The 18,664-nt window shown below is 42.6% G+C and overlaps 1 protein-coding gene across 2 annotated transcripts in view; it reads left to right on the top strand.

Annotated features, from left to right (window-relative positions):
• Nucleotides 1-568: 568 nt before the first annotated feature.
• The window catches only part of Tmem170b (transmembrane protein 170B), a 36,823-nt gene continuing 18,727 nt past the window's right edge, over nucleotides 569-18,664 (top strand). The window contains exon 1 of one of the 2 annotated variants that reach the window (XM_076939133.1): nucleotides 569-1,018. In XM_076939133.1, coding sequence (XP_076795248.1) covers nucleotides 922-1,018 — 97 coding nt within the window. In that variant the 5' untranslated portion in view covers nucleotides 569-921. The remainder of the gene's footprint in view (nucleotides 1,019-18,664) is intronic. The other variant, XM_034510187.2, reaches the window with a different exon arrangement.

The raw sequence follows: 18,664 nt of genomic DNA, 5'->3' as shown, positions 1-18,664 counted from the left end.
TCAAGTTTTACTGCCGGCCGGCCAGAAGGTTGGCTGAAGTGACAGGATCTATTTTAGTGGATTTAGCAAAGGAAGAGACGTACCCAGGTCACTGGACGCACTCACAGAAAGCCCCGCAAATAAAAACATCGGCATTTACACCTTTGCAAAAAGTTCAGACACCCTCACGGAGAGGGAAGGATCTGGAGCAGCAAAATGCACTCTCCAAAAAAAAACCTGGCAGCTCCCCGGATCTTTAGGAGAGCGCTCTCAACCCCGCCCGCCAGCACGCCCAGCTCACCGGCTCCGGTTGTCCGGGGGCGCGCAGTGGGGAGGGCGAGGGGCGTGGAGGCTGTTTCCTCGGAGCAGCCAATGAGCAGCGAGGCCCGGCGGTGGCGCCAGTGACGTAGGCGGCGCTCCCTCCGCCCCACTGCGGGCGGACGCTGGAAGCCGACGACCGTCCCTGCTCTAGGGTGCTGAGGGCAGCGCGCACGCGGAGCGGGGGCAGTGCGCGTGCGCAGCCGCTTACCCCCGGGGAGGCGGGGCAGAGGAGCGGACACGCGCATGCGCGCACCCCGGGGCGGTCGCGGGCGGAGGGGGCGGCTCCTCGAGTGTCGGCGACCCGAAGGCCGAGCGGCAGGCGGGCGGCAGGTGCCGCGGCCGGGCGCCGCTGCCTCGTCGCGCGTCCCCGCGATGAGCCTCGTTTCGCGGCCTGCCCCTGCCGGCTGCCGGTCCCCGCGGGCCTCACGGTGTGACCTGGGCCTCGTGGCGTGGCGGGTCCCCGCGGCGCGACGCGGGCCCTGAGCGGGAGCGGCGGTCCCTCCCGCGGCCCAGGCCTCGCCCGCCAGCGCTCCTCGATGTCTCCCCGGCGGGGAGGACGCTGCCTGCGACACCCGCCGAGCGGCGCCCCCCGGAGCGCCCCGCTGCCGCCCCGCGGGGACGATGAGGGCGGAGGGCGCGGACCACTCGATGATCAACCTGTCGGTGCAGCAGGTCCTGAGCCTCTGGGCCCATGGCACGGTGCTGAGGAACCTCACGGGTAATGCGCGGGGCGGAGGGAGAGGTGGGGGACCCACTCCACGGGTGTTCGGGGCGTCGGCAAACCCGGCCCGGTGCCGGCCGCTGGAGCACGCGCGAGTCGCGCCAGTGCCCTGACTGGATCACAGTTCATGTTTCTGTCATTAACTCTCCCCCCCCCCCCGACCCCCTTCCCCGTGCGCGCGCGCACACATACCGCTTCTTCTTGCAGTTTCTCGATCTTTTTTATTCTTTCTTTCCTGGTTTAGCCCGTTTTGTTGTTGACAGATCTCAAACCAATTGCAGTACTTATATTGCCTGCTCACCGTGATCACGGTGGACCGACCATTGGCTCCTTTATTTGTAGAAGATGACTAAGTAGATTATAGCGGGTCAGGGGCTGGACCAAGGTCTAGAGCAGTCAAAACAGTTACCTTCTCTCCTATTTCCTTTTGTCTGGCTATCTCCTTCTGGCCTCAAGTTGCTGTCTTTGTGAAATTTGAGAATTCTGTATATTTCCCTTCGTTAATCAAGGTGATTGAGAATTGGGTTTTGCTCCATTATAGCATCAGGTTGTCAGAGTGAGCGTTAGTACACATAATATTTTCATCTAATCAGTCGGTTTGCTTTGTGAAGAAACTTCTGGTTTTCTCAATGTAGAAGTGCTTATACTCTTTAAGTTCTGAGTTTTAAAAATAGAGTCTAAAGAGTAATATTGACTAGAAAGCAATAGGGTCAGCGATTTGAGTCTAGAGTGGCTGCTTTTGTGAAACAACAACAACCACAAACAAAAACTCAATTCTTTTAAAAAGTCTTAACTCCAATTGAACATTACTATTTCAAAATCTGTGTGATAGCAAATTAATAGCATATAGTATACATATATTTATAGGTAAAATCTGCCATGAACTAGGGTTCACATGTTCAAGGAGAAAAATATAATGGAATTATGTACCACCCAGACAATTTTCAGAGTACTTAATTCCTTATTTATGAAAACCACACAAGTAAAGGAGACCCCTGGTGCCAGCAGAGGCTTCTTGGTTGCATCTTTATAGTTTTGAAACGTTAAATTCACATAAAGATCATTTCAAGATAGACTCCTTTATTTTACTTATGACCTTGTGTGCATTTCTCCACAGTTTCATATTTCTATAGTATGAATTGTTTATTAAAGTGTAATGGTAAAAACTTAGTAAGGATATATCTTGCCTATATTAATGACCAACTTGGCTCACTGTAGCTGTCCCATACGTAGCTTGATAGTTACTCAAGAGATCCTGTCTGCTGTGCCATGTACTGCTTCGCCTGTTCAAAACAAGCAAGCAAACTCAGCTCCCAAGACGAGACAGCAAGCTCACCATTTATTGAGTGCCTCCTCTGTATTACTCTCTCTAACTCTGCAGAATATATACACAAAGCAATTCAGGCAAATTAAAACTGCCGTAAGTTGGATAGTGTGCATGTGGGGCTTCAGAGTCAGTTCGCCTCAGCTTGTCTTCCCTTCACACTACATAGCTTTTTATCAGCTTCATCCTCTTTGCTCTGATGGACAGGGTGAATTTCTTGCTTCGTCCTGCTACTTCTGCTCTTTGCACCTACTTCTCTTTGTAATCACATTATAATTTTTGTCTCTTCTAGCTTGAATGTGTCTTTGAGAGTAAGGGTTCTGTCTTGATGATTCTGAATTCTCAAGTCCTAGCATAATCTGGCACATAATAAGTGCTGAATTCATGTTTACTAAAGTGAGGTTGTGAAATAATTCCTAATGCGGGATTTAAACATGCTTCCTGCCGTGTTGTAGTTCACTGGAGTAAATGTGCCTTTAAGGTACTACAATGGGTGTCTAGGCAACCTTTGTAGACAGTCATCTCCCAGACTTGGAAGACAGGCAAATTCATGCTGAATGCATTTATAGTCTGTGCTGGGTACTGGTTTCCATGTTATTTATTTGATATTTTCAGCAGGTTTTGAGAGATTATTTATCTTCACTTTACAGACATTGAAGCAGAGAACAAGCTTCTGTTTGGTAGCTAACCTGTAAGGTCATCCCTACATCTTCTGAGACTGTTTGGCATCATAACAAACTTGCAAGTGAAACAGATAATAGAAAGAAGTGGAGTCTAAAACCAGGCAGGCTATCTTGGATTATAGCTGAAGGAATTACAGAAGACTAGGTTTTAGGAAATTGGGTTAACTACCAAATCAAACTCTTGCTTTTGTACACATGAGCAAGTGTGATGTTACTCTTTTCTTAGGATTTTACCTAAGAAGCAAGAGTCTACCTTTGGAAAACAGTCTTATGGATGTGCTCCTTTGATAGGAGTCAGCATAAACAGAACTGGAAGCAGGAACCTAGAGCAGGCACTGCTTAGTTTTAGAGTCTCTGAAATCCCACTCTGTCACTCTTAGCACCCTGTGGTGAGAGCTGTTGAATATCAGAGGCAGTGCCAGAGCCTGTCCCTGTCCCCACCCTCAGTTCCATGCCTGTCCTTTCTGCCCCACATAGCTACTTAAGGCAGACAGGTCTGAGAGGTAGTAAGTCTTATGATACTTAAAATTAGCCTGGCACATATTTGTCCCAGTCTGAGGATATGTAAAGGCATCTCCAGTAGCTAGGCACCATACATTCCAATACATGCATCCACCTCTCTCCCTTCTGCCTGAAACTACAGAGAGTATCTAGTTCTGAACATGCACACCTATGATAGGCTTAGTTTCTATTAGATGCAGTGAATGCTTAACAGTAACACAGTAAAGCCAAAACGTTTTAACTGCGCACTGTATTAAAATTCCCCGTATCACAACTGTTGCACTCTGGTGCTATTAAGTAAGTAAGTGGGCTGTTTGAACACAAGCATTGCACTACTAAGACAGCCTATCTGATAGCTAACAGTCAATCTGATAAGGGAGATGAATCCGTGTACCCTCGGCAGAAATGATTCTTGCTTTGAGTGAGATAGATCAGAACAACATAAAGTGTCATTCAGACTGGCCAGCAAGTTAAAAGGTATGAGTTGTTTGTTCCTAGAATTTTCCATTTAATATTTTTTAAAGAGTTGGTGATGCAGTTAGCCAAAGCCACAGAAACTGAGATCTTGAATGATGGTTGGCTAATTTGTCTGGTAAATAAAAGATGCTAGAAAGTGTAAGATATTATTGAAAAAAACACTGCTTTCTAACCTTTTGAGTAGCTATCATTTTGTAAAAGTTACCAACCCATGTTTATTGTATTTCCTGTCTTAGGAATCCTCTCAGGCTTGGTCAGCTGTTTAATGTTTCTCAGTTTTAGAGACACTTACAAGGAGTCTGAGAACAAGCCATTCTCAGACCGTCTGTCACTAGACGACCACCGTCCATAGTTGCTGTGTGTCTACCCCTTTCTCTCGGATGTAAGTTTTAGGATCCTTCTTTTGTTTAGCCCTGAATAGGTTATAGGCTTTTTTAGTCTACTAGAGAAATGAATGGTTTCTTTTCTTCATTCACAAGTGCCTTTTGCTATGACTGTATTTAAATTCCTACCCCTCAGTCTGAAGTGGGAGTCCATACTGTGTCTAGCTTTTCAGCTTTGTAGCTGATATTTTTTAATTAGTAATAATTAACTGTATCTTTTCACTTTATTTTGTTTTTCTTAACTAATTTGGCTCCCAATTTGTATTCTGATCCAAATTTGGTTACTAAGGATTTAGAGAAGAATTTTTCCTTCAGAAAAGGCAGATCCTTAAACTGCTGGCCAAACATAACAGAGTTAGTCTTTAGAAAAGGGTATTGGGGCCTGGAAGAAAAGTCGGTACTGTCTTAAGTTTGTCCACTTTCTCTTTGACAGCAGAAAATGTGGGGACAAGTGCCCCCCTCCTTTTCTTTATTGGTCATAAGTGTTGAGAGTCTAGGGTCCAATATATAATGAAAAATATATACCATTCAGTTTTTGTATTCATGTATATGTATGTACAGGTCTTCCTCAAATTATGGTTATAGTCTGATAAACCCATTGTAATTGTTTAAATTATGAATAGAAAATGTATTTATACATCTGTCTTACCAAAACCAACACCTAGCCTGACCTAGCTGGTAGCCCCTGATTGACCAAAAGTCATCTAACACAGCATCTTGTTTGTCATGCACACAGTGCAGAACAGAGTGGTTGTGTGGACATAGGCTTACAACATTGCAAAGCTGAACATTTGTAAGTTGAACCACTTGTAATTTGGGGTGTCTGTTTCCCTGTCTATGTTAATTTACTTTTAGAGTCTTCATCCACATATTATTATAGCTTTTATTCAGAGCTTTATAGTTGATAAACTGTTTTTGCAGTCCGTCAAAAAGGGAGGAATAGTTCACTGACCACTGCCTGGTGGTGCAATCGGTGCCTTCGTTGTCGTCATCTATTTTCAGATAGCTGTGCTTCCCTTGGTGTGGCTGTGTTCTTTACTAAGGAGGCCGTATGTAGAGAGTGGTCTCAGAGACCCGCTGGGGTGACTCAGCCAGCAGCTGCAGCGCTGGTCACATACACTCTGCTTTCTGGAATTTGTGCTAGATCCCACAGTTGACTATTATCAAAACACATGATTGGCATTTCTTATTCTTGTATAGCACAGATCAGTAATTGCAGATGGGGTTGCATTTTGTATTATTCTAGAAGGCCCACTGTGTGTCTGATGGAACACTGTATGCTTTATAAACTCAGGTTACTGTCATTGGCTTTTACTTCATTTTCACTCCATTATTTTGGAAGTGTGCATAAGCCCCTGTTCTGGAGTATTGAGGATTCATTTAAGATTATGTAGGCTGTACTTTTTGACTCTTTAATAATTAACTACACAATATAATTTCTTTTGTTTCTGCTTTCTTTGGTGACCAAGACAGTGAGATAATCATGGAGACAGGTCAGGGGTGTTGTATGTCTAGCAACTGTTTGGGAAACAGAAAAGGAAGAGAAATTGGGTCCACGGAAGGAAGCCAGAATAAAAGTGATCAAGTATGAGAGGCAAGCCCTGCGAGTTGAGCACTGACCCTACATAGCTCCCACAGGAGAAATCCTAAACATGGCTATTCAACACCTCTCTGTGCCAGAAATGAAGAGAACATTTCACATGTCTTTCTGTAATTAGTGGCTAAACAATTTATTATCTTACTGTGTATGATTATATAAGGTGTGATAGGCTAATTACATATTTTAATAACCTAGTATTTAAGCAGTAACATTTAATTATAGACTACATAGTGGTGGCACCAACACATGGAAGAAATCTCATTAAACTGTCAATTTCATTTGGTGACCTTGAACTAAGTAGAATCAACTTAAGAAAACTTTCCTTGAAACTTTATGGAAGTAGAAAAAGCCAAATTTCACCTGAGTCTAAATGCCTATGCTATAATATAAACTGTAGAATGTAATCTAGGAGCACGTATGGACTCCCTACAGGACTTGAAGGTGGAGTGCACCTTCTGGGGGCAATGTAGACACAATAGCTTTCTAACATGCTCTGTCCTTGCCCTTCCTTTGAGGTGCTGTGCTGAGTACATTGATTTTTCTCATTTTTTCATAATTCACCATTGTTCTGTGTACCTCTCGAGTCCCCTTCGCCCGCGAAAAAGGACACGAGAGACAATAATCGGGTATTACTGTAAACGAGGATTTACTTCTTGTAACGGTAAAGCGGAAAGCCGGAAAAAGCCGGAAGAGGCACCACTTAGATACATCCTAGAGTGACGTGTTCACTTCTGATTGACTGTTCACTCATCACCCAATTTTATGTCTCGGGATTGGCCAGTGACTTGGTGGGCTTTCTGTCTTTGCAGCTGCACAGTTACTTGTTTACTACTGGGAATACATGAGGCCAGCGCCATCTTGGAATGGAACCACTGACCACGGCTTCCTACACACCATGGCTTATATTATCCTAATATAAAACAATTTGTGTTTGGCAGTTTAGTTTTAAGGATGGGCACATATCTGTGCTAGAAACTTTATTTGTAGAACATAACATTTCTGTAAACATTTTCAGTGAGCAGGACATGGCTCTAAGAGCATTTCATGTGGTTTTAGTTGATTCTCACAGAATTCCATGTAGTAGGCTCCCTTAACTCCATCTTTAAAGTAAGGACATAGTCATGGAGACATTTTCCCCTTGCTTACAGAGCATGCAGATGAGGACTTGAGGCATTACCACTGTGATAAACACGGAGGTAAATAGCATGTGGTCCCTCCCCTTGCAGGCTCCTTTACAGTGAGTATTAGCTTACAAGTTTGAACTACTTGCTAATGCTGAGTTACAGTTACTCTCAAATTTCGTGGCTCAGAATAAGGAACATCTCATAGGTCAGCTGTTCAGGAATAATGCTGGGTTTAGATGCTCCAGTCCACCTGTCAGCTGGGCTGGTGATCTCTGCAGAATGCCCTAGGACCAGAGAGACAGTTTCCACAGTACATTAATACAGCAGGTGGCAGGAGGGCTTCCATGGAACTGTTGTTTTCCCCACAAAAGGTGGGAGGACTTAGACCGAAACAGAAGCCGCAGAGTCCATTGAAGCCAATGTAGAAGTGTTATTGTATAGTGAGGTTGTATTCCATTGTCACATGGACCAGCTTCTATCTAGTATGGAACGGAAAACAAAAGCAGGATTGATTGCCTGCGACCCTTGGGCCTGCTAGGAGCCAGCTTGAACAGGTGTGTGGAAAGTGAAAGAAGCCTTCAGATGGAGCAATGGTGTCAGCACTGAGGGTAAGGGTATGCAGTCTAAGAGAGACAGAAGCTGACAAGAGGGAAGGTTTCTTGATATGTAGAGTTCTACAGAGTAGCTGTGTGAAGCCCCTTCAGGGGCTGCTCCTGGACTCTTAACTGTGATCCCCAGGCTGGCCATTGGTACATACTGATAAATAGATAAAATGATCCTGAAGACTGGACATTTTCAGAAGTGCTTCTTTATGCCTTGTTGACTTTGGGGGTGGGGAAACTTTGAAATAACTGAAGAGTGGGGAGTGAACTTGTATGATGGTAGAAAGTGAGAAAAGAACAGCTGCTTGTAGAATGTTCCAGGGATCCTATGCTAACAGGAGTGACCTTGGATGTGTGTGCTGAGCAAAGGTTGTTTTGTTTTTAAACAGTAATAGAAAATGAGGTTTCTATCCCCAGATTCTCCATCCCTCTGCTGTTCACAGCTTCAGGTTGACATAGTTGCAAACCTGCTGCCATGGGAACCACTGGGGCTGGTTGTACTGGGGAGGTCCCAGTCCTATGTATAAAGTTTAGGTCTTCAAGGAGTTTAAACCAACTCTCAGGAAATTCTGCCATTGCATGCTCATCAAATGAGAATGTGTGCTTAAAAACTAAGAAGTTCTGGGATGAGGTTTTAATGATGCTGTAACATGTGATAGAAATTTATATGGTATATATAAGATGACAGCAACAGACTCTCCATATGAACAGCTCACTTCCAAAGGCTAAGGATGATTGGCTCTCCAAGTGACTACTTTTAAAATTAAAGGATAATATTGTAATTTATATTGAAGTATTTTGTTTATATAATCATTAGCCATAAAGAATGATCCATATTAATGCAGTAAAAAATTTAAGTAGTTTTATTAAATCCAAAGTATATAGAATTAAATATTTAAAGTGTGTGTAAATACATAAAATTTAAGTTCCTGGAATGTTCCTGACCCCAAGCTTATGTGGTTCTTCTAGGTTATTGTCTGTAAATAGAGTCAAAAGAAACAAAATATTTGTGTCAAGAAAACTTTAGTTGTTGCTGTCCTGTTCAGCTGTCTCAGTTATTGGTTTTTCTTTTTCTCTTATATCTGTTTGTTTTACTATGTAAGAGTTTTGCCTCCATGTGTGTATGTGTACCACATGTGTGCCCAGTGTCTAGGGGAGGTCAGAAGAGAGCATTGGATCCCTAGGAACTGGAGTTACAGATGGTTGTGAGCCATCATGTTGGTGCTGGGAAACAAACCTGGGTCCTCAGCAACAAACAAGTGCTCTTAACCACTGAGCCATCTCTCCAGCCACAAGCTGTCTTACTTTAGACAAGCTTGTGTCATCCAAACCTAGCTTTCTTTACCTATAGCACTAGCTATTGTCAGTTTTGATCTAGGCATGCACTACCATGCCTTTAATCCAGCAGAGTCAAGCTATTCTGTGAGTTCAAGGCCCGCTTAGACTACAGAGTGAATTCCAAGATAGCCAGTGCTATGCAGAGAGACCTTGTCTGATAAAACAAAACAAGGTTAATAATAATGATTGCTATTAAGAGAAAACTGACTTAGAAATTTTAAAGAGTTAAGGAAAGTTCAGAAAACATTTTAAATTTTATTTATTTTTCTTTTATGTACATTGGTGTTTTGTCTGACTGTCACATGAGGGTGTCAGATCTTGGAGTTACAGACAGTTATGAGCTGCCATATGGGTGCTGGGAATTGAACCTGTCTCCTCTGGAAGAGCAGTCAACCACTGAGCCATCTCTCCAACCCCAGAAAATTGTATTAGGTTTCCAGAAAGCAAATTTTCATTTGTGTGTAAGTGTCTCCTTGATCTCTGAAGTCTCTTATTTTCAGGCAGCCCCTCTTGAGCCCTTCAGTGTGCTCACTTGTAGGCCAGGAGCTGCTGGATGACTGCTGCAAGCCCTTGCACGTTCTTCAGTTCTGAAATGACTGTTGCCTCTCTCCTGCTGTGGCATAGCTGTGTGAGTGGCCTGCAGTGCTCAGGGAGCCACTGGACTCGCGGGGCACTGCACACGAGTTCTCTGCTTGTGGTTTTGCTCCCAATCTGCCACTCTTAATAGATGAAATATTAGGGATATCTTAGTGGGGACTTTCAGTAGCAGTTATGCTATTACTATAAAAAGTTTCTTTTCAATTTTAAATATAAATAACCCTATATGATGAGACTGAAAAATGTTAGCCGTTGTTCAAATGGCTTTTTAGGTTAGTGTCTGATTTTAAAAAATCATGTGTTAGTGTTACTCCTTTTTTTTAAGCATCATGTATATAATTTAAGTAGCTTTAGAGCATCTAAATAATAGCATTAAAGTATTTTGTAGTTGATGTGTTCTACCTTCATAACAGATTCAGGTTTTAAATAATTACTCCAGATACTTTTCTGAGAGACTGCTGTAGCTTTAATATAAAACAGTCTTTAAATTATTTTAAATAATTTTAACATTTTAAAGCAAGTGAAACTGATTATTGTAAATGAATAACCTGTTTTTTCTAAAGATTCCTTTTTACTGTTCAGTGCGGCATATTGTAATTTATAATTTTTAAAATTACATAATTAGTAAGCAAGAGGGTAGCTTAATCTAAGCGAGCAGGAAACAGCGTTCTTCTAACTTTCAGACGGCAGTAGTGAAGCAGCTGTTGACGGTGCCAGAACTGACTAAAAATTAGTGTTTCTCATCTTTTAAGAAGCAAACCCAGAGAACTCTTAGAGATTTAAGTCGGCTTATATGTTAAAGGGAGGTTGAAGTGGTTGGTGACGGGAATTCGTCTTGAGTGATTAAAAAGACTCATCTTTGTACTTGTACATCGAGCCTTGTCACTCATTTCTGCCCAACACTGGCTCTTCTGTCCAGACTGATGCCATTGGCCAAAGAACTTCCTTTAATGTTTTTAGCATAGGAATGCTGGCAGGTGATTCTAACCTTTCCTTCCCCAAAGAAAAAGAAAAGGGAAAGAAAGAAAAGAAAAAGCTGAAGGAAGACAAAAATCTTCACTGACTTCACCTTTGGAAGACATTTTGTTGGAGATACTTATCCCCTGCCTGCCTCCTTTCCGTTTTCCTGAGGGTGATGCGGCTGGCTTCCAGTTGAGTGTTGGTGAAGGTGTTTGCTGTGCTTCCTGGCCTGTCCTCTGCAGCATCTTTTCCCTCTAGGAAGCCTGCGGGCTTTACCTTGCTTGTCAGTCCTTTCCTGTGGTGTCTGCATGTCTGAGTTGCCTTTCCAGAGTTGGTTTCCGGTGCTGTGTTTTGCTGTGGAGGGAATGAATACCTTTGTCTGGTCTTGGATTCAGAGAATCTTGGATTGTGGCTTGATGTCTTTTATTTCTGGGCTGTTTCAAGCAGTGATCCAGGCTTGATTGAGTTTGGCTCTTGCTGTGGTTACCCTTGCCTTATGAAATGCTTCACACTCTCTGGAGGTTGCTGCTCTTTTGTGCTTGAGATAGGACCTGGGTGCTGAAGGGCCTGTCTTGAGTTAGTGCTCTATTGTCAGCCTTTGGTCGTCTCTGCATGCCTGCATGCAGTAGGTCCCCTCATGCACTTGCCTGCTGCTGAGCTTTTGCTAGTGACACACTGCTAGACTTATTGTGGGGATTTTGGTTATGCTTGGTATACTGGGAGTTTGGGTTAGAATCTTCCCAGAATCACTGCCTTTGTGAACCATGACTTTTGTCTATGCTTGGTCCTGGGTAGGAGTTTCCAGTGCCTTCAGTAGTAATGGAACCCTGCTTGGAGTAGAATCCTTGGTTTGTGGACAGTCTTCTGTTTCTTTCCTGAGGATAGAAGTTTTTCCTTTTATCCTTCTCTATACTGAATTAACAGTATATTTTTATTTCTCTCTGGATGGTAACAAGGTTTGTTGGCCTCCCCAGTGGCTGAAGGTGTTGGCTCTATGTAAAAGGATCCCTAGAGAGGCAGGCTGTTAGCTCCTCCTATCTGGCCTACACCATCTGCATCCACAGGTGGCTTTTCTAACCCACTTACCACCCAGTGTTCCTAGGGTACACACAGGAGACAAGAGCATGCCTGTGTCTCTCACAATGTCATTTTACTCTGAGGACAGCACACTGATTGGTTTCTTCTTACTCACTTAGGTGGTGGCCACCCATGGAGGTAGGGTGTCTTTTGACTTTGTTGCCTAATACCTTCCTCATGAACTGAGGAGAGGTTTTGATTTTCTGTAATATATCTGTTAAGGAAAAGTGATGATTTTGTAGTTTTCTATATCCTAAATTCTGATTCACATTTACTGTTTGAGTAAACACAGATTTTTAAGTATGACAAAACAGATGCCACATTTAGGTGAAAGTGTAATATACAAACTCAAGGTATAGGTCATATTGACTTGATGGACCTGACATTTTCTTGCATTTAGTTTGTTTATTTCTGATCTCTCACTAGCATTTGGATACTATTGTAGATAGACCAAAGATGCTTTTCCATGTGTGGAAACCATTTACTCTTATCTATCCACTGATTCTTTTTAGAAATCCGGATGGCCAAATAGGATATATCTCTTGTCCCCTTATCCAGAATAGACCAGTGGTCCTCCAAATATGTCTCAAGTTCTTTTCATTTAAAGGTTGTAACCAAGTCCTGGACTCCTGACAGCATCACAGTTGCTCATCTGCTCCAGTCGCAGTTTCCTGTATCTATCAGAGAAATGGTTTTAAAGTTAAATTTGGTTATATAACTTTTGTATTTAAAATCTGAAGTAAGTCCAAGCTATGGCAGGGCCATTGCAATTATGAACACAGCAGGAGCTGTGGCTATACACACACACACACACATACGCACGCAATAGGAAAGGAGGAAGGGAAGGAGAAACACGAGGATAGTAGGGACTGGTTGGGGAGAGGGGCAGTCAGCAGGAGAAGTGGGAGATGACAAAGGGTACTGGGAGTGAATATTATCATAATATAGTGTATGCATATATGAAATTGTCCAGAATTTTAAAATGAAAGGCTTCTTCAGTTGGCTGCCCCAAACCTTCCACTTTCATCCTAAAGTGTATGTAAATCTAGAATCCCTGCCTGTTTTGGCTCTGACTTACCATATCTTCCAACAGCTTTTGGCTTTGGACAAGCCAGAGTTCTTCAGTCACATACAGTTGTGTGATTTGAACATAATGTCTTAGAGAGGATGCTCTACTATACATGAAAATCACCTGGGAAGCATTAGACAAATCTCAGTGCCCAGTGTGTGTATGTACAAGGCACAAGATCTAGGTTTAGTCCTCAGCACTGAATGACAACAGAACTTTACTATCCTCTAAAGCTGTGGTTCTCAACCTTCCTAATGTTTCATTCAACTTTTAACAATGCTTCATATTGTAGTGACCCCCAATCATAACATTTGGTTTTGTTGCTTCTTCATAACTGTAATTTTGCTACTGTTATAAATCATAATATAAATATCTGTGTTTTCCAATGCTCTTAAGCAATCCCTGAGAGAGGGTTGTTTGATTCCCCCATCATGTAGAGAACTGCTGCTCTAAAAAATTCTTATTAATAAGTTACTCTCCATCAATGAAATGAGCCAATTCAAGCCGAATTAAAGTATATAAAGGTAGGTTTATTGGGGTCAGCTCTTAGGCTGGTTCACTGGTCCCAGGGAGCAAGGCCTGGAAAGTTGTTGCAGGGAGAAGGAAGAGAAAAAAGAGCATGCATAGGCAGGGAGAGAAAAAATGTAGAGGGGGAGAGAAACACAAGAGACCAAAATGTCTGGATTATATAGGGAAAAAGCTTCTTGGAGAGAGGAAGCCCAGCTCCTGGCCTGGAAAGTTCAGGGTAGAGGCTGTGGTGTGACAGGCCTGCCCTGTAACAGGTAGGGACTGAGGGATGCTGGGAGAACCTGGAGGCCAGGTCTGTTTTGGTACATAAAATATGCACTTCAGCCAAGTTTGCCCAGGCCTGAATCCCAGCACTTATCTCTTGTAAGCAGGGAATTCATCACTGAAGGTATTTGGCTTAGTGGCCCATTTTGTCTGTGTCACGACTATTCTGTCTAACATTGTAGCATGATAGTATCTATGGATGGTCTGAGCATACAAGCTGGTGTTCATGTAGAATTTGTTATGAAATTTTGCTTTTTAGATATTTTGAAATCTTCTTTAGATGTACAATCATTTTTAGCCACAGATTGTTGAGAAACAGTGTGGAGCAAACATGAGTCATAGGCTGTATGTATTTACTGGCCCGGAGCTAGAGAGCCTTACCAAATTACTAGTGCATTGTATCTCATAACTCAATCAATACATTGCAAGAGCAGAAGTTTCTGCTGTTAGCAATATAGTGGGAGCAATTTCTGTATGTTTGGATTCTCTGGAATGGAAAAAAAACCCTACGATCACCTTATTTTAACACAGATTATTTAAAAATATTACATGGACTATTTACATAAAGTAGAAAATTATGAACAGTCCCCAAATGTAGTCTTTTATAGAGATGTTTTTCATCTTGAGGCATAGAGTACATTGAATAGTGAGGTTTTACCTGTTTGCTAGTAACTTTCTTACAAAGGTAGGTAGGTGTGTGTGTGTGTGTGTGTATTCACATACGTGTGTGCTGAGGAAATGCATGCCTGCTCAGGCATGGGGCCCATAAGATGACATCAAGTGCCCTTATCTAACACTGTTTCTTTGAGTGCAGAGTTTCTTCCTGATCTGGGGTCTTATATTCTCCCAGCTATTCTGGAAGTCAGTATGACATAGCCATCTTCCTACCTCTGTCTACCCTTCTCTGACCTAGGGTTACAGGCATGGGCCACATACCCAGCTTGTTGTGTGCTGGGGTCTGAACGTAGGTCCTCATGCTTGCATAGCAAGCACGCTTAACCCGCTCAGCCATCTCTCTAGTCCCACTGCTTTCTTCTTTTGTTTGCTTGTTTGTTTGTTTGTTTGTTTGTTGTTTTGTGACACAGGGGTTCTCTGTGTAACAGCCCTGGTTGTTCTGGAGCTTGCTATGTAGACCAGGCTGACTTTGAACTCACAAAGATCCTCCTGCCTCTACCTCCTGAGTGCTGGGATTAAAGGCTTGCACCACTACTGCCCAGACCCACTGTTCTCTTTTTAAGGGCTAAATGTTCAATGTGTGTCTAATGATAGGTCTTATTCTTGTGCTAGAATATTTAAATAAATATTTTTTTTATGTAGTGGTAGCCTACTGTTTCCATCTGTGCTACACATTGTGACTATGGAAGGATTTGATAGAAGTATAATTGATTAGGTCTTACCTCTAGGGAATAAGTTGCTTTTAAGGTAATTCTTAGGAGCAGCCATTAGCTTAATAGAGTATTTTATCTCCTTTGATGAGTTAAAAAAATATAATAAAGCCTAATTTTTGAAAACTATATTTTCAATACGAATGTTCAGAAGTATTTTAGACTATGTTCAATAGTGAACACTCTAAAATAACTGTTACCCATCACCCATCTTATATATCTGATACCAAGTCTTTGGTTGGTTTCTAACCAGCAGGATCATCCAGTGTCTGCCTTTCTCTGATGTTTTTACTCAGTGATTTCTAGGTGTCTCAAGAGATTTAATTTCTCATAAGCTGTGTTTGTTCAGATTAAGAACAAAAGCACAGAAGATAGTGAGTGACTTGGTAACCAGGGCTGACGCCGTTACAGATGGGAGTGAACTATTCTAGTACTGTTTGGAGACTAGAGTGCATTCTTATTCTCTCAGTCTCACCACAGAGTAAGCAGACACACTGCACAGACCCAGATGAAGTTACTTAAGGGGAGGTAGCCCTGCCTGTGACAAATGACTGATGACTAGGAAGGCTGTGTCTTGTTCTGGGAGAAGACATGTCTCTTCCAGTGAGTTACTGTGGTTATTTGCATGAGGCACTTCAAAGTGTTTACTTCATGTATTGTATTTTTTTAGCTGTTTGTTTTATAGTTTGTTTAGCACCAGCAGTGTCACCTGATTTGGCCTCTGTCATTTATTGCCTAGATGGAGGAGCTTGGTGGGAGATGGACAGACAGAAGTAAGGGTGGAGTGAGAGTGGGATGGGGCGGGGGTGGGTTCACATTAGCTGTGTAGCTTCAACAGTTGCCTCCAGCCAGTTCTCCCAGTTCTCTCAGTGCTTGGTAGCTACACTTTCCATCTCTGAGATAGTGGACATTGCTGTCAGCTGCCTCTGATACAGCAGAGTGGTCCAGGCTCATACATCAGTAAGTCCAGATTTGGTTAAGCTCAGGAAAGGGAATGGGGATTTTAGTATTGTGAATTCTGCCTGTGAGCCAGCTGTTGAATATCTGGAACTTGTTGACGGACATTCTGGTCAGGCTTTGCTATCTATTTTACACGGCACAGTTGAGCCTGATCCTACCATTGCTGGATCTGTGGTCTTTGTAGAATGCCATGCAGCTTTGCATTGGTTCTCAACATGCTCTCTGTTCTTAATGATTTCCCTGTTTTGGAAATTATTGTAAGAACCAAAACACGAAGCCTGGTTGGATCAAATGTAAAGCCAAGTATAAGACTGTGGGGAGCAGAGGAAGCTGAGTAGGTGAAGTCATGAGTGGGTGTGTGTTGTTGACATGAGCTGCCCATGTCAAGGACCAAAGCCTCACTCAGGGACACTGGCAAGCTTTTCCTCAGGTGAGACTCAGAGGGTTAGCAAAGCCTTCCTCTGATCCAAGTATGAATGTTGATCCTATATGCAGAAAAAATTCGTCCTAGCTTTCTTGCCCCCTGATATTTGCCTCCTGAAGACTGTTCCTACTGTCTTCTCAGTAAATCTGCCCCTTGTTTATCTGTATGTAATAGCCCTGCCTCCCTGGCCTCCTGAAGACTGTTGCTACTGTCTTCCCTGTAAATCTGCCCCTTGTTTATCTGTATGTAATAGCCCTGTCTCCCTGTTCAACTGTATATAATAAACATGCTACGCTAGGGTACTGTGCCTTCTCCATCAGAGAGACTAGTTTACCCAATCTCTGTATTTGCCCCTCTCCTCCCCTCCCCTCTCCTCTCCTCTCCTCTCCCCCGCCCCCTCCCCTCCCCTCCCCTCCCCTCCCCTCCCAAATATATGTTGGGCTTGTGTTTGCCCAACATATATGTGCTGCAATTAAATGAAATGCACTGCTTTCAGTTCCATCATACTGCACATCATATCGGAGCCGACTTTTATTAACTGATACGATGGTTTTAGTACAAATACTCAGATGGCCTTTCCAAATGAATACATTCTAGACATCCATTGTTTGGTGGACACAGCAAATGAGAAAAAGGCTCTGAGAGTACCCTTTTTTCTTTATTATTCTTCCTTAGGGCTGTGGGTGCCTGTCACTGAGGTCCTATAGATCTCTTTACTTGAGCCAATTAAAGGTTTTCTGTGATTGCCACTAGGGAATGGGTCCTTAGACAGACTTGCTTGCCCAGAGTGACCAAGATTTCAGGAGGTCCTCTCTACCCTGAAGACCATGTTGAAATGTCAGAAAATTAAAAATAGTAGTAGCAACTCTGAATCCAACCTAATAATATTAGCAACAGAGGTCAGTGCTTTGTAAGATGACTAGTATAGCATAGTTAAGAGAGAGTAAAATGGAACTATGCAAATAAATTGAACTTTGGGGTAGTTTGTTCAGAGAGTTAACTTGACAGATGACACTGAACTGGACCTCGGGACCTCATGAGGGTGTATTGTAGTGTATTGTTCTTTTGATATTTTGGATCTTTATGAAACAATGAACTTGAGAAACTCCCTTTTCCTTACTAAGTGCATTTACTATAGAGAGTAATGTATTCAGTGAGTAAATAATCCCAGCATGTTGGGTAACCCTGTGTCCATGTGTTAACTATATAGTCAAGAATTACTCCCTTGTGTATTACAAGGACACGGAGGAAGACCTTGGGGTAAGAAAATGTGTTTAGATTTCCTGTGTTTGCTGGACACAAGGCTCTTGTTGACTTCTGGTACTAGAGTGTTTGTGATCGCCATGAGATTGTGCTGGCCCAGAGTAGGATGTGGAAGGCGCTTCCTGGTGACACTAACCCCCTTCCTTACATTTCACTTTGAGTGTATCCTTCAATATACAGATATCTGCTGAACTAGTTAAGCTTTTGAATTCTTAATACAACTTATAATTGAAGCTGTTTGACTATAATAGGAAAGCACCTTTTTCCTTAATTACCAGAGTCTCTACTTTAATGGTTGGGAAGTATGTGTGGTATTTTGTTTAGCACACATTGTGAAATAGATCAGCTGTCTCTTCCTTGAAACCATCAAGTTTTCTGAGTCTGTTCTGTGTTTAGCAGGGGAGCCCATGCTGTCAATTTTGTTTTGTGTATTTCTGTCCTTCTCTTCCTAATGATTAAACCTTTCATTCTGAGATAATTATAACTCCACAGCAGCGGTAGGAAATAATATGTAGGAGAGAACTGGTAAGCCTCTTATCCAGCTGGCCTGATGGCACGTCTTAGAAGCAAGCCCACAGTGTGTCGCAGCTGAATTACTGACATTGATTTGATCTGCCAACCGTACTCAGCTTCCTCCAGACTCGTGGATGTACTTGTTCTCATTTGTACCCCTCCCCCCTCCACACACAGACACGCACAGAGAGAGGGGGAGGCGCAAGAGTGCACACACAGGATTAGGTGTGCACATCGCACCGCTCACACAGTGACTCACTGGTAGCCTGTGCAGAGCAGCCCCGTCAGCACACATGTGTCTTATGTTGCCCTTTTGTACATTTCTTCATTTTCAAAATAGTTTTTGTTTGTAATTTTTTGTCATTTATTGTCTTGACTTAAAAATAAATGTTAGAAATTTATATCCATGCTTTACACATTTTAACTTATTTATCTCTTAAAATAGTGGTTACAAAAATAAACATATAATGAAACACATTCATTGTTTACTCTCACAGGGAAGACTCTGTGACAAGTGTGACAAGCAATTCTCCAAGGCATCAACTAGGTGTCCTGTCATTCAGTTCAATTC

The sequence above is a fragment of the Arvicanthis niloticus genome, chromosome 8 (assembly GCF_011762505.2).
Source record: "Arvicanthis niloticus isolate mArvNil1 chromosome 8, mArvNil1.pat.X, whole genome shotgun sequence".
NCBI classification, from domain to species: domain Eukaryota; kingdom Metazoa; phylum Chordata; class Mammalia; order Rodentia; family Muridae; genus Arvicanthis; species Arvicanthis niloticus.
Note: the sequence above shows the minus strand (reverse complement) of the source record. Positions and strands in the feature narration are given on the sequence as shown.